We start from the raw sequence: 13,944 nt of genomic DNA, 5'->3' as shown, positions 1-13,944 counted from the left end.
ACATTTTAAGAACTTCCACGTGGTGCACCTTACCTCCCAGATTGCTTGTTATAAACCCAGCAGGACAAGATGCCTGAAAGATATTGTCAAGGGTGAAAAAGTCTACCTATATGAACTGACAACTTATTTTATATTAATTTATAATCTATCACATTTTCACTGATCCTTCCTTGAATGATTTACTTGATGGGCTTACATATTTTAGCAAATGGCTGGCTGCTTGTTGAAATATAATTCTGAACGAATTACTGCTAGATTATACTATGCTTTCTCTTTGATCACTACAAGTATACCTCAGTTACACAGAAACTAGAAGTCTGTATTTCTCCAGCCCTCCACCATTCTTCCTATTGTGCTACTAAAAATGTCAAGCTAGATAGAGGACAAGGAGGAAAGGGGGACTGGGTGGCCATAAGAAGACTTTATAAAAAAGCTTCTTTGTTAAAGGTTTGTTAATGGAGGCATTGAAATTTTGCTGTGTCAAAATTGTACCCCCTCCCAACTCAAACACAGTTCACAAGCATGGTGCATAATTAAGAAGCTGCCTCACCCCCTATTTAAATCAAGCTGACACACCTAGACTAAAATTAAACACTCGAGAGCTACAATCTTCAACCTTTTCTGTTTAAGGAAAAGTGTAGTGTTTGTGATGGGGTGGTGGTGGTTAAGTTGTGTAAAGTGTTGAGAAGAGGATGGTGGAACCTTCAATGATGCACAACTGGATGCTACATCTTATCTCACATGGTGGGTTGCCAAAGCCAACCAACCAATAAGGAGATCAGAGTCAAAAGCTACAGTCTTCAGCCCAACTTGATGTGAGTCAGTTTTACATAATTTAATGTCATTTCCAAGTATATGTGTACATGATGGGGAGAAAGGTAGGTGCTTAATTTTCTGTTCAGTATTTCCATCACAGGAGTCCAGGTTCAGGTTTACTACCTTAGTGAGGATGATGGCTGCATGGTGTTGAAAACATTCTTTATAATGCTCTGCTTAAAGACCTCCTTCCTTGGAGGTCTTTAAGCAGAGGCTAGATGGCCATCTGCTGGGGATGCTTTGATTTGGATTTCCTGCATGGCAAGGGGTTGGACTGGATGGCCCTTGTGGTCTCTTCCAACTCTATGATTCAGAATTACAACATTCAGATACAACCAGGAAGCCTGTTCAGTCACACAAAATGCTACTTCCAAGCTGGACGCTGCCATTCCGCAATAAAGGAATTTTAAAGAGAGTGAAAGCTGCTAAATTCCCCAAAATTTTGGTTTTCTCCATCAGGGCATGAATTAAGAGATTTGTTTCCTATCACGTTACACCAGTTACTGTGAACAGTCATGATTATTTTGAATATATTTAAGCGTCAGGCTAATAAGCCGCTCTGATAGCCTTTAGGGCCGAAGGGCGGGGTATAAAAACCATAAAATAAATAATTGTCAGTTTTACTATATGAATATCATTGACAATGGATCACTTTACCTGCTTTACACCTGTGTTTGTGTTTTCTGCTTTCACACATCTCAGGAAATGCAGTCTAGTCTACAAAAGCTTATTCCATAATTACTGGTAGCCTTCAAAGTCTTCCAAGACTGTTTTTGTTTTTTATCCAAATGCCAGAACCAACATACTCTATATTCATACACACAACTGCATTCACGATGGGCTTGGAATACAGTACATGAGAACAAGTGGTGCACTGGGGTATGTATGCCGCCTTGACTTTGCTGGAAGAGGAATGGAATGCAAATGTGATTTTATAAAATTGTAGTTTTGATCTCAACAGTATTCTTAGTATTCCAGTCTCATTATATACAGGGGCATAGTAAAATGGTGTTCCTTATAGACATAGCAAAATCTAGGTTTTATTTTTGGAATTGATATTTTTGGAATATTTTCAAGACATGGATGGTGGCTTGAAAATATCAAACTGTGCATTCAAGTCATGAATATAGAATCCATGGATACAGAAGGCTCACTGTATACACTTTAATTTTATTCTCACAATGGTCAACTTGAATGAAGCAATAACCAGCCTTTCTGTTATCCTTGCACACATCTGCAGAGGCTAGCAAACTGTGTCCATGGTAGTCCTCCTGTGGCAGATGTATCACCAAACAGAAGTGTACTGTGAGTGACAGTAAAGGCACCAAACCCCATGGTTTGGTTTGATTACTGCCTACTCTTCTACAGATCACAATACAATACTGGAAGGGCTCCATTAATGAAACGGAACAAGCCTCCTTCTCCAATCCAACTATATCACAACATTTTGCTTTCCAAGTTGTACAACTTCCCTCCCCTCCTGTAATTATTTATGTGTATTCATACATTTTAATGGACGGCCAGCCAAGATTTGGGGTCACCACAATCTGTCCCTCTTCCTTCCAGGAGTACAGGGATTTGTCAGATGCCATTTTGAGCTCTGGAGGCAGACCATTCCTGATAAGCACCACAATCTGAGAACACTCCCCCAGCTCTAGATCCATCATAAAGAACTGGGTTGGGACTCAGTTGGGCAGGGAATGCACACCACAACAAATCTGTCAAAGGTTATTTCCACATAATGATTTGGAAATGATTTCTGCAAAATGTAATGTCTGGCTTCTCTAAAGACACTAGCAGCAATATTATGTATTTGTAACACAGGAATCTTCTTTTAGTCACTTCCAAAAATCAACACTGTCCATGTAAGAAATGCCTAACCATATGGTTTTCAGCACTGCAAAGAGGAATTTTCCATGAGTAATTCCCAGTAATAAAAAGTTTCACCAGACTGAAGGGCTGTGTCCCTAGAAACACAAACAGTGCTAGCAGAGGTACGCTTTTTAGATGAGTTGACTGAGAAAAACTATGGTGGGTGCTGATAACTTAAGTCCAAAACACTTTGTAAAAATAATCCAGTTTGAGACTGCTTTAACTGCCCTGGCTCAGTGCTAGGGAATTCTGGGAACTGTAGTTCTGTGAGACATTTGGCCTTCTCTGTCAGGATAGCTCTGAAGCCACAACCAAATACAATCCCTAGGATTCCCTAGCACTGAACCAGGGCAGTTAAAGCAGTCTCAAACTGGATGATTTCTGCATTTTGGACCTTAAATTTAAATACCATGACAGTTTCTTTGCTGCTGGCCATAGCATTAGGCCCCAGAACTGCTGACTGTGCTGCTCTGTCCCGAGGCAACATAAGCAACCGCAAAAAGCCTTTTGTAATTACAGTCTAAACCATGCTATGTTAAAAAAGGAAGACATTTACAAGTTCTCATTTTCATCCAAAAACATTTCCCTAATGAAGCACATCCCAGTAAAAAAAAAATGGGGGAGGCAACCACTGGATTCTGCCTCTGTTAATTGTAAGATAATGAAAAGCACAACGAGAGAAAGGAGGTGAAGTTGAATTCTTAAGAATTTTTTAGCATCACGATATCGGCTTCATCTATACTGCAGCAATAATCCGATCTGAGACTGCTTTAACTGTCTTGGCTATGAAACTCTGGGAACTGTAGTTTGTTGGGGCCCCAGAACTCTTTGACAGAGAAGACTAAGGCCTGTTACAGACTGCCAAAATAAAGCTGCTTTGGGTCTCTTTGGAGGTACTGTATGCTGTTTAAATGATGCATGCATCCTAAGAATCCAGAAGCTGCACCAAAAGCTGCACTCCGGTGCTTAGGAATGGAGTGTGGCTTTGGTGCGACCTCTGGGCTCTTAGGACCCATGCATCATTTAAATAGCATACTTCCAAAGAGACCCAAAGCAGCTTTATTTTGGCAGTCTGTAACAGGCCTAAATGTCTCACAAAACAGTTAAAGAGGGCTCAAACTGGAATATTTATGCAGAGTATTTTGGACCTAAGTTATCAGCACCCGCCACAGTTCTTCTCAGTCAACTTGTCCAAAAAGTGTACCTCTGCAAGCTGCACTCTGGGGCCACAACAAACTACCATTCCCAGAACTCCATAGCCTTGAGCCAAGCTGGTTAAAGCGGTGTCAAAATAGATTATTGCTCCAGTGCGGATGCATAAATATTTTATATACATATAAATAGTCAACCCTTTAGGGCTGAAGGGCAGGTATAAATACCATAAATAAATAAAAATCCAACGTTCACCATTCATTAGGGTCAACATTAGAAACACGACCCACAACACCTCTCTGTACAAAACCACCACCATTTTAGGTTCCAAGAAGGCAATTCCTGGATGCAAAGCTCATCTCTTGGTTTATTCTCAGCTCCTGTGAGTCATTTTTCCTCTTCTGGACCTAATAACGCATTCCCTATCCAACTGCCCCAAGACCAGCCTGACCTTGGAATTAGCCCTCAGGAAAGCTATATACAGTATTTAAAATAAAGCACATATTACAAAGGAAGGGAAGGGGAGAGGAAAGGGAGAGGATACATTACATCGATGTTGCGAATGATGACACATTTCCCGTTCGTGTACAGAAAGTTGTTGCCCTTCGGGTCTCCCCCAATGATTTTGGAGACGCCTCTTTCGACCTGAGGGAGGCTGGCGAACACTTTTTCTACACATAATAAAAGAGAGAGAGAGAGAGAGAGAGATTAAAATAATAATAGTAACAATAAATAATAATAATAATATTTAATAATAATAAAATAAAGTAAAAATATTGTATAACAACAATAATATAAAATAAAATAAATAAAAATAAAATAAAAATATTTTAAAACAATAATAATATAAAATAAAATAAATAAAAATAAAATAAAAATATTTAATAATAATAAAAATAAAATAAAAATATTTTATAACAATAATATAAAATAAAATAAATAAAAATAAAAATAAAATAAATAAAAATAAAATAAAATAAAAATATTTTATAACAATAATGTAAAATAAATAAAAATAAAATAAAAATATTTTAATAACAATAATAATATAATATAAAATAAATAAAAATAAAAATATTTTATAACAATAATAATAATAATAATATAAAATAAAACAAATAAAAATAAAATAAAAATATTTTATAATAATAAAAATAAAATAAATAAAAATAAAATAAAAATATTTTATAATAAAAATAAAATAAAAATATAATAATAATAATAAAATATTAATACTAATGAAAATAATAATAAAATTATTTTTATCCTGCCTCTTCGATACGATCGGGGTGTCTTACAACAGTAATAATAACAGTAATAAAACCCATACAGTATGAAAACAAATCCCACTATCCCCTCCCTCCCATTAAACAAATAGCCTAATAATCCCCACACAACAACAATAATAAGAATACAAGCAGCAATGGATCACCAAGACCTCTGGAAAAAACAACAAGCAACAACAACTCAAGCAGTCCCTATATAACTTGTTGCTGGGAATATCAACTAAATGGGAGGAGAGAGAGAGAGAGAGAGAGGCTCCATAGTGGCTCACCTTCCCAATTCTCTTAGGGATTGAGAGGGAAAGGACAGATGATGAAACCCCAATTTTGCTAATTGCAATGTGCAAATTGCCAGTTATATATATATATATATAAATGGAACCCTTTCTTTGCCCTAATTTTCCTAATTGCATTGTGCAAATTGACAATATATATATATACACACATATATCATGGGAGGGGGATACTTTGCAATGCAGGGAGCCCCTCAAGGTGGAATAATGTGGAATTATGGGAAATAACGTGGAATAATGGTTCCTTCCCTTCCCTTGCAAGAGGCAGGGAAGGGAAGGGAGAGCAGTGCCTGGGTGACAGCCAGAGCCAGGCGTTGGCATGGCCAGGGGCGACCCTCCTCCCTCCCTCCTTCCTTCTTCCATGGAGGGGCTGCAGCACTTACTCAGCTCATGAGGCATCTTCGCTTCTCAGCTGCGACAAATGCCACCTTTTTAGAATGGAGAGCCAAAATCCTCGCCCGACCGCGCCGTCCACTCCCAGAGGCACCAACAACCAGGAAGCGCCCGCTCGCACCGCTTTTTCTTCCTCCTCGCTCGCTCGCGCTCTCCCCCTGGCTTTGACCATATATAGTCAACTCTGCTCGCGCGCGCTTCCAGCCAAGGCTGCCGCGCCTAGAGCCCGCCCGTCCCGGAAATGCCGCCCAGCAAGCCCCGCCCTTCCAGGGAAAAGGATGCTGCTGCTGCTGCTAACACCAGCGCCAACAGCACCTCCCAGGTCTCCGATGACGTCAGCGTGCACCTCGACGTCAGCGATAGACGCAGAAATAAATAAACTGATACCAGGCTCTCGGTTTCCGGGTTCGAACTGCTGCCCATAGAAACAAGGAATGTCTACAATATATCCGCACTGGAAGGATAATCCGGTTTCATAACGGTCCTGGCTCAATGTTGTGGGAATCTGGGAACTGGGGTTTTGTGAGACATTTGTCAGAGATCAATGGTGCCCACAATAAAACACAGTTCCCAGACTTATTATTATCTATGCTGGCTTTCCCAGCATTGAGCCATGGAGGTTAAAGTGGGGTCAATCCGGGTTATTTTTGCAGTGTGGATGCAGGGTCCTTGTCTCTGGGTCCTTGTCTCTGGAGCAGCAGAAAACAAGCTCACTCCCTCCTCAATATAACATCCCTTCAAATACTTAAACAGGGCTATCAAGCTACCTCTTAACCATCTCTTTCCAAGGCTAAACATACCCAGCTCCCTAAGTCTTTCCTCATAAGGCAGTGGTTCCCAACCTGTTTAATGCCGTGACCCTTTAATACAGTTCCTCATGTTGTGGCGACCCCCAACCATGCAATTATTTTCATTGCTACGTGCAAATATGTGTTTTCAAATGGTCTTAGGTGACCCCTGTGAAAGGGTCGTTCGACCCCCAAAGGGGTCCCGACCCACAGGTTGGGAACCACTGTCATAAAGCATGGTTTCCAGGCCCTTCACCATTATGGTGGACCTCCTCCGGACATGCTCCAGTTTGCCAACATCCTTTCTGAATATGGTGTATCTGCATGCAAGTCAGCTGAAGAAAAGCTCCTCTGCCTGGATCCCAGCTTTGCGGACTGGGGCCAACCTGCCTCTCTTTATAACAATAGCATTTATATTTCTATATCGCTTAATAATAAAACCACTAGCACTCCCTCAGTGGTTTACAATGCATAAGCCAGTTTCCCCCAACAAGCTGTGTACTCATTTTACCGACTTAGAAAAGGATGGACGGCTGAGTGGACCCGGGAGCCCTGCCTGGGATTAGAACTCACAACCTTCTGGCTGCAGTACTGGCATTGAACCACTGCGCCACCAAGGCTCCCTAATGCAAATGTATTCTGCGCAGTGTCTGCGGATCCTGCAGAGATGCGACTGAGGCTGACACACCTGGCTGTGGTTTCCCACGAATAAACTATCCACATTGGCCCTAAATGTTGTGATATTGGCCACAAAAGTTAGCATCATACATTCTTTTTCCTGGAACCATGTATGGATGTGAGAACTGGACAGCGAAGAAACAAGACTGGAAGAAAATCAATTCATTTGAGAAGTGGTGCTGGAGAAGAGTGCTGAGGATTCCTAACCATATATATATATATATATTCCATAGTCTTTCGTATTTCCGTGTTTCCATATTTATATTCCTCATTCAACAATATAAACATATTTGTTTACCAGCCTAAGAGAGTGCTGAGGATCCTGTGGACGGCCAAAAAGGACAAATAAATGGGTCCTAAAGCGGATCAAGCCGGAGATCTCCCTGGAAGCCAAGATGACAAAACCGAGGCTGTCATATCTCAGACACACCATGGGAAGGCATGACTCACTGGAAAAAACAATAATGCTAGGAAAGGTAGAGGAAGTAGGAAGAGAGGAAAGCCGCATAGTAGATGGAGGGGCTCTATTAGGGAGGTCATGGACACATTCCTATGCAGCAGGCTTTTTAAAATCAGGCAAGCCTGGTTTTATTTGGGGAGTGGGGTTGTTCCGGATTTTTAGATTATGTTTTTAACTTTTGTATGCCTTAAATTTCAATGTTGTGTTAATATATTTTAAATTTTTGTTTTAATGTGCTTTTATATTGTGAGCTGCCTTGGGTCCCTTTTTTGGGAGAAAGGCGGCATAAAAATAAAACAGACAAACAAACAAAATAAGCAGAACAGTGGAGGACAGAGTTGCCATGAGTCGAGAGATCAACTCAAAGGTGGTTAACAACAGCATCAGCCCTAGAGCTCCCTGCCAGTGTTGCCAACAAGCCTCGAAGACATTCCCCGCAATGTTTTACCCAAATCTCAAATCCCTGGAATTCCCCAATATTTATTGGAATATTCAGTCAAATCCCTGGAAGAAATTAATTAAATTCCCTGGATTCCAGGGAAATTGGCAACGCTGCTCCCTGCCCTCCTCCTGGTGTTTAATTCATTGAAGCTCCTCCTGTCTTACCTTTCTGAAACCCGCCTAGGGCTACGCTGGGCACAGAAAAAGCAGTAACCATTGAAGAGAAAATGAAACCATGCAGCAACATGAAAAATTGTATAAAACCATTCCAAAACACAGGTATAAATGTGTGCCAGAGCGTTATTGTAATAATAATAAAAATATAATAAAATGTATTTATATCCCGCCTCTCTACACAATGCAATTGGGGCGGCTTACAAGGTTAAAATATACAGTCCAATTGTCCTCTTTCCCACCCATGCCCACTGGATTTCCAGACAGTGCTCCATCTGTAACTCCTCCAAATCATCTCGATTTAATCTGAATTAATTCACTCTCATCCAGGCTACTAGCAAAGTCAGGCAAGATTTAAGGGTGATAATTGCATCATTTGTGGCAGGTGATCAGACATCCTCCTTCTCCAGGACATGTCCTACATTTCAGTCTTCTGTTCAGGAGGAATTCCAAAATGGCTTCCATTTTGAGTGCGACTAAGAAGTACGAATTTAGGCCTGTTACAGACTGCCAAAATAAAGCTGCTTCAGGTCTCTTTGGAGATATGCTGTTTAAATGATGCATGGGTCCTAAGAATCCGGAAGCTGCACCAAAACTGCACTCCGGTGCTTAGGAATGGAGTGTAGCTTTGGCACAACCTCTGGACTCTTAGGACCCATGCATTATTTAAACAGCATACCTCCAAAGAGATCCGAAGCAGCTTTATTTTGGCAGTAACAGGCTAGGTGATTTAAAACTACTTCATGAGTGTTTTTAGATTTTATATAGTAACTTCCTCCTTTTGATTTTACCTAGACTCTTCAGAATTGCTGATAGCGTTCTGAGTCCACTTTCTCTGCAGTTTTCCCTCTGATCCGGACTTCTGGCAGCTGCATTGCGAATGTATAGTCCCCACCTTCTAACCTCTAATCCATTTAATTTACCTTTCATCTGTTAGTTCTTGTATGAGTGTGTGCTTTGTGTGAATGTTGTAATCCCTTTTGCTGTATTAATAAAAATACATTTTAATTTGCATTCTAGAATCTAGTTCTTGGAACCAGTAAACACAGCTTTTTAATGTTACCAAAAAACCTTGAGCTAATTGATTGATTCCACCATAAAAAGTAATTTGAAGCAATTTAGATAACATTTATGTTCACAAACTGCTCAAGCCCAATACTCCCCCCTCCAAAAAAAAAAAAAAAAAGAAAGAAAGAAAGAAAGAAAGAAAGAAACCTGGGGTACAGAAAATCACATTTGCTCAAAAGAGATTTATGCAAACCTCTACACGTAGGAGGTACGGTTATAATGCACACATGCACTAGTGTGTGTCACTTCCTACTTATGGCGACCTTAAGGCACTCCTATTACAGGTTTTCTTGGCAAGATTTGTTCAGAACACGTTTGCCACTGTCTTCCTCTGAGTCTGAGAGCTTGTGACTTGTCCAGGGTCATCCAATGAGTTTCCATGGCCAGGCAGGGATTTGAACCCTGGTCTCCAGAATTGTAGAGCCAGTGTGATGTAGTGATTTGAATGTTGCACTATGACTCTGGAGAGCAAGATTTAATTCCAGCTTGGCCATGAAACCAACTGGGTGATCTTGGGCAAGTCATACACTCTCAGCCTCAGGGAAAGGCAATGGCAAACTTCCTCTAAATAAATCTTGCCAACAAAAGCCCATGCTAGGCTTGCTTTAAGGTCGCCAGAAGTCAGAAATGACTTAAAGGTACACAACGCTCCAGAGTCAATGTCTCACACTCAAACCACTACATCATGCTGGGTCAAACCCACAGTACTCTCACAGTACTGGCTGAAAAAGCTAAAAACGGATCATTGCCTGTTCAGTCACCTTGGCAAGAATGGACTGTTTGAAATTGGCCTCTATCCTCCCAAGCCTGCTGTGTCAAGGGAAGAATTTATTTACTGCCTCCTTTCAGCAATGAGAAATAGACCCATCCCACAGGGAGGCATTAACTATGCAGCCAGTGCCATCTTAGCATATTTAATTAATCAGGGTGTCCGAGTACTACATAATTATTGCACTCTGATTCTACTTAAATTGCCATCGCAGGAGACAGCATTCACATAAAGATATAATTTAATTTCTATACATCTCATCCCTAATCTCTTAATAAGTCATACCACAGAATCATCTGGAACACAAACTCCCCATCACAGGTATTCCATTCAATCAATCAGGTCTCTATGATAAAAGTCAGGCCAGCATTTTGGTCTAGAGCTAAATCCTGAATGGCTGCACTCACACAACACCTTTTCAGGGTTAAAGAACAGAAAATAATTGAGACTGGGCTTCAAGTTCAGGAAAACGGAGGGGCAACTGTATTTGAAAAGTATCTACAACAGTCAGTTCTGCAATTAATGTCTGAGTTTGATTTCAAACTGCTTTAAAGTGGTAAGTGGTCATTAGCTGATATGACTGGACTGAATTTGTATTTTTAAAGTTTTTAATCATTTTAATTGCATTCAGTAAACCACTTAATGAGGTCTTTGCCCTGAAAGGCAGCATACAAATATTAGACATAAATAAATAATTAAACACAGTCCAGAGAGATGAACACCAGCTATTGGACATGATCTAGTGGAAATCTACCATTTTCTATTAGTCGGTCAGCCAGCTTTTGCTTGGTTTATAAGGAAAATTGTTCAAGAATAACCTGGAAAAGTATGGTTATTTGACTGTGAAAGTAAGGCAAAGAGGTATCAATTTTTATTTATTTAGAACAAAGAGCAAGCACCATCTCCCCCTCAAAGCTCAAGCTAAGCAGACCACCCTCACAAATGGTACCAACTCAACCAGCAGCAAGACCTGTGGGGCAGAAGATGTTAGTGGTAGATCCAGGCAACCATCATGTACTGGAAGGTTTTTCCCACACCTTAAAGCATCCTATGGAGAAAGTGAGACAGTTGGAGGCATGGTTAACACTCTCTTGAAAGAAGATGGCAGCAGCAGTTGGAGGCAAGAGATCAGAACTGGAACAGAGCTTTTAGCACACACATTTTCTAGGGCCTTGAGGACAGGGGAATTGGTTTCAAGTTCAGACTCAAATGGGGGGAGAGCATGCACTGTAAAGGTGGGGGTAAAGTTCACTTAGAAGATTATTGCACTGGGGTTAAAACGTTCCCCGGTGCGTTCTAACTGGGGTGAGCATGGAGCATGACGGGAACCCGATGGGGCCCAGAACGCTAGTTTACTGAACAGCGAAACGCTGCCACCGCCGAGCATTCCCATCGGGCTCCAGGGGATGCCATTTCTGGGGATGCTTACTGATGGGAACCCGATGGGAATGCTCGGCGGCGTCGGCGTTCCACTGTGCAGTAAACTAGCGTTCTGGGCCCCATCGGGTTCCCGTCACGCTCCATGCTCACCTCCGTTAGAATGCACCGGGGAACGTTTTAACCCTGGTGCAATAATCTTCTTAGGTCTCAAACACATGGACCAAAAGTATTCTGACCCAGGAGACATACCCATCAGACTGATATAATGCATCAAGCCACATTGGGGGCATGGAGTTTACACGACACACACCCTGAATTTGGCCAGAAGCTGCACTGAGCCCAACCCAACCCAGAAGAGCTAGGCCAAAAAGGAGTGGGAAAAATCCACCCCTTTTTGGAGGCCTAGTTCAGGACCACAGTGGTGGTACAGATTGGGACTGGGTGCGTGCGGTTACCATGGTCCCGGCATGAATGGTGGCGGCGTGATCCCAGTGCATACCTTTTGGGTCGTCTGTTTGAGCATTTACTTATGCAAAAATCAAAAACACCTGGATATCACTTTTTATTTGGATGCATTGTATCATTCTGATGGGTATGTCTCCTGGAATTGGATATAGTTTGGGATGAACTGTGGACTTGGTTGCAGCTGTTTTAGATTTGGTGGGAGGTGGTGATGGCCCTGCTTTTTGTGGTGGTTTGGCATAGGAGTGCATATAGTTCATACAATACTGGCATAGGAATTGATACAATTCATACAATACTGTAGTTGGGTCTGCACTTTATTTATCTCTACACCACTGCTGAGGCAACTACTACATGGTTCCAAATGACCATTGGCAATACAGAATGGGTCATTCTAAGCTTCTGATATTTGCTTATAGGGTAATTTTGGCAGTTGTCCGGCATAAGAACTAGCACCTATCCAAATCCTCCCCCACTTTTCTACAAAACCATAGCTGCTTAGCTAATGTTGCTCGGAGCCAGGCATATGGATGGTTTTCACACACACCACCGCAAACTCTTAGCAACCTCTCTCATTTATGAAAATATCTAAGGATTTCTGGCTGGGAAATATTTTTTGGTGGCCCTGGGGAGCTTCTTAGACTAAATTGGCCAGTGGTCCAGCTCAGTAAAAGGTGGATCATAGAATCATAGATGTTCACTGGGCACTTGTCAAACAGAATCTGGGAAGTTTAAAGTGATTCCAGTCCTGTACATGATCTCTCTTCTAACCTCTCACTTCAATGTTTTAGCCATAGCTAACCAGCCAAACAGTGAAATTAGTATCACTGTGTGGGCTCATCTAGATGTAGGATGTCAATTTAATCCCCAAAGAACAGAGTAGAGGAAGCCCACTGTACATCCTCCTCTCCAACCCTCTATTATTAAATACAGAGTTCCTCCTCCGCCATCATAATCATACCTTGTTTCTCTTGCTTAATATCTGTTTCTATGCAACAAGAAGAAATGTACTGCATGAGGTGTTCTGTACCAGCTGAGCATGCTATTCCATGTGATACTGTAGATTTGTAATAACAGCTGTGTCATTTTTTTTTTTGGTAGAGATATGTGAGGAACTGATCAGGCTTGATTGTGTGTTATGTTTTATTTGTTGCCCCTGACAAATGTGACTTAGGCTGCATCTGCACGGCAGAAATAATCCAGTTTGACACCACTTTAACTTACAAGAATTCCATAGCATTGAGCCATGCCAGTTAAAGTGGTGTCAAACCAGATTATTTCCGCTGTGTGGATGCAGTCTGAGACAAAGGGCAGTACAGTTTAAACTCTATTAACAGCAGTATAGTAATTGTTTTGGGGATCCAGGGTGAGCTTAAATTTTACTGTCTTCTCAGTCCCCACATTGCCAAGAGGAGTGTGGTCTATGCCTGCATGGAGAGCCTTCCAAACGAACTGAATTACAACAGAAACAATATCTGACACAAAATATATGTCTTTGATTCTAACCTCATCACTTTTCTTCTCCTATATGATTTTTTAAAACATATTTTGCCAGATGAAGAAGCCAGTGGAGCTTCAAAAGGTTGCATGATGTGTTTTTTTGCATTTTAGTTGGTCAAAATCTTTTGTGGATTTTTGATTTGGTTTTATTCAGTCTCTTTTTGAAGACATCCAGAAAAGGAAACCTCAGCACTTCTCTAGGCAATTGGTTCTGTTGCCAAATTGGCCTTACTTCAAAAAGTTCCTTCTACCATGCAATAAAAATCTACCCTTCTGTAACTTGGTAGTTACCCAGTGTAGTCAGGTTAAGGTTCGATTTTTTTTTAGTAGAAGCCTCGCTATAGCTTCTTTTGGACAAGATGGAACTCTGCCTTGCTGCAATGAGGTTTTCACTACTCCCACTAGCTACTCAGCC

General features: G+C 41.1%; 1 protein-coding gene across 1 annotated transcript in view; it reads right to left on the bottom strand.

Annotated features, from left to right (window-relative positions):
• WDR1 (WD repeat domain 1) overlaps positions 1-5,980 on the bottom strand; it is a 32,812-nt gene extending 26,832 nt beyond the window's left edge. The window contains exons 1-2 of the mRNA XM_042468817.1: positions 5,800-5,980; positions 4,390-4,511 (exon numbers count right to left, since the gene is read on the bottom strand). Coding sequence (XP_042324751.1) covers positions 4,390-4,511; positions 5,800-5,815 — 138 coding nt within the window. The 5' untranslated portion in view covers positions 5,816-5,980. The remainder of the gene's footprint in view (positions 1-4,389; positions 4,512-5,799) is intronic.
• Positions 5,981-13,944: the final 7,964 nt, after the last annotated feature.

The sequence above is a fragment of the Sceloporus undulatus genome, chromosome 5 (assembly GCF_019175285.1).
Source record: "Sceloporus undulatus isolate JIND9_A2432 ecotype Alabama chromosome 5, SceUnd_v1.1, whole genome shotgun sequence".
Taxonomy (NCBI): domain Eukaryota; kingdom Metazoa; phylum Chordata; class Lepidosauria; order Squamata; family Phrynosomatidae; genus Sceloporus; species Sceloporus undulatus.
This window is presented reverse-complemented; position numbering and strand designations above follow the sequence as displayed.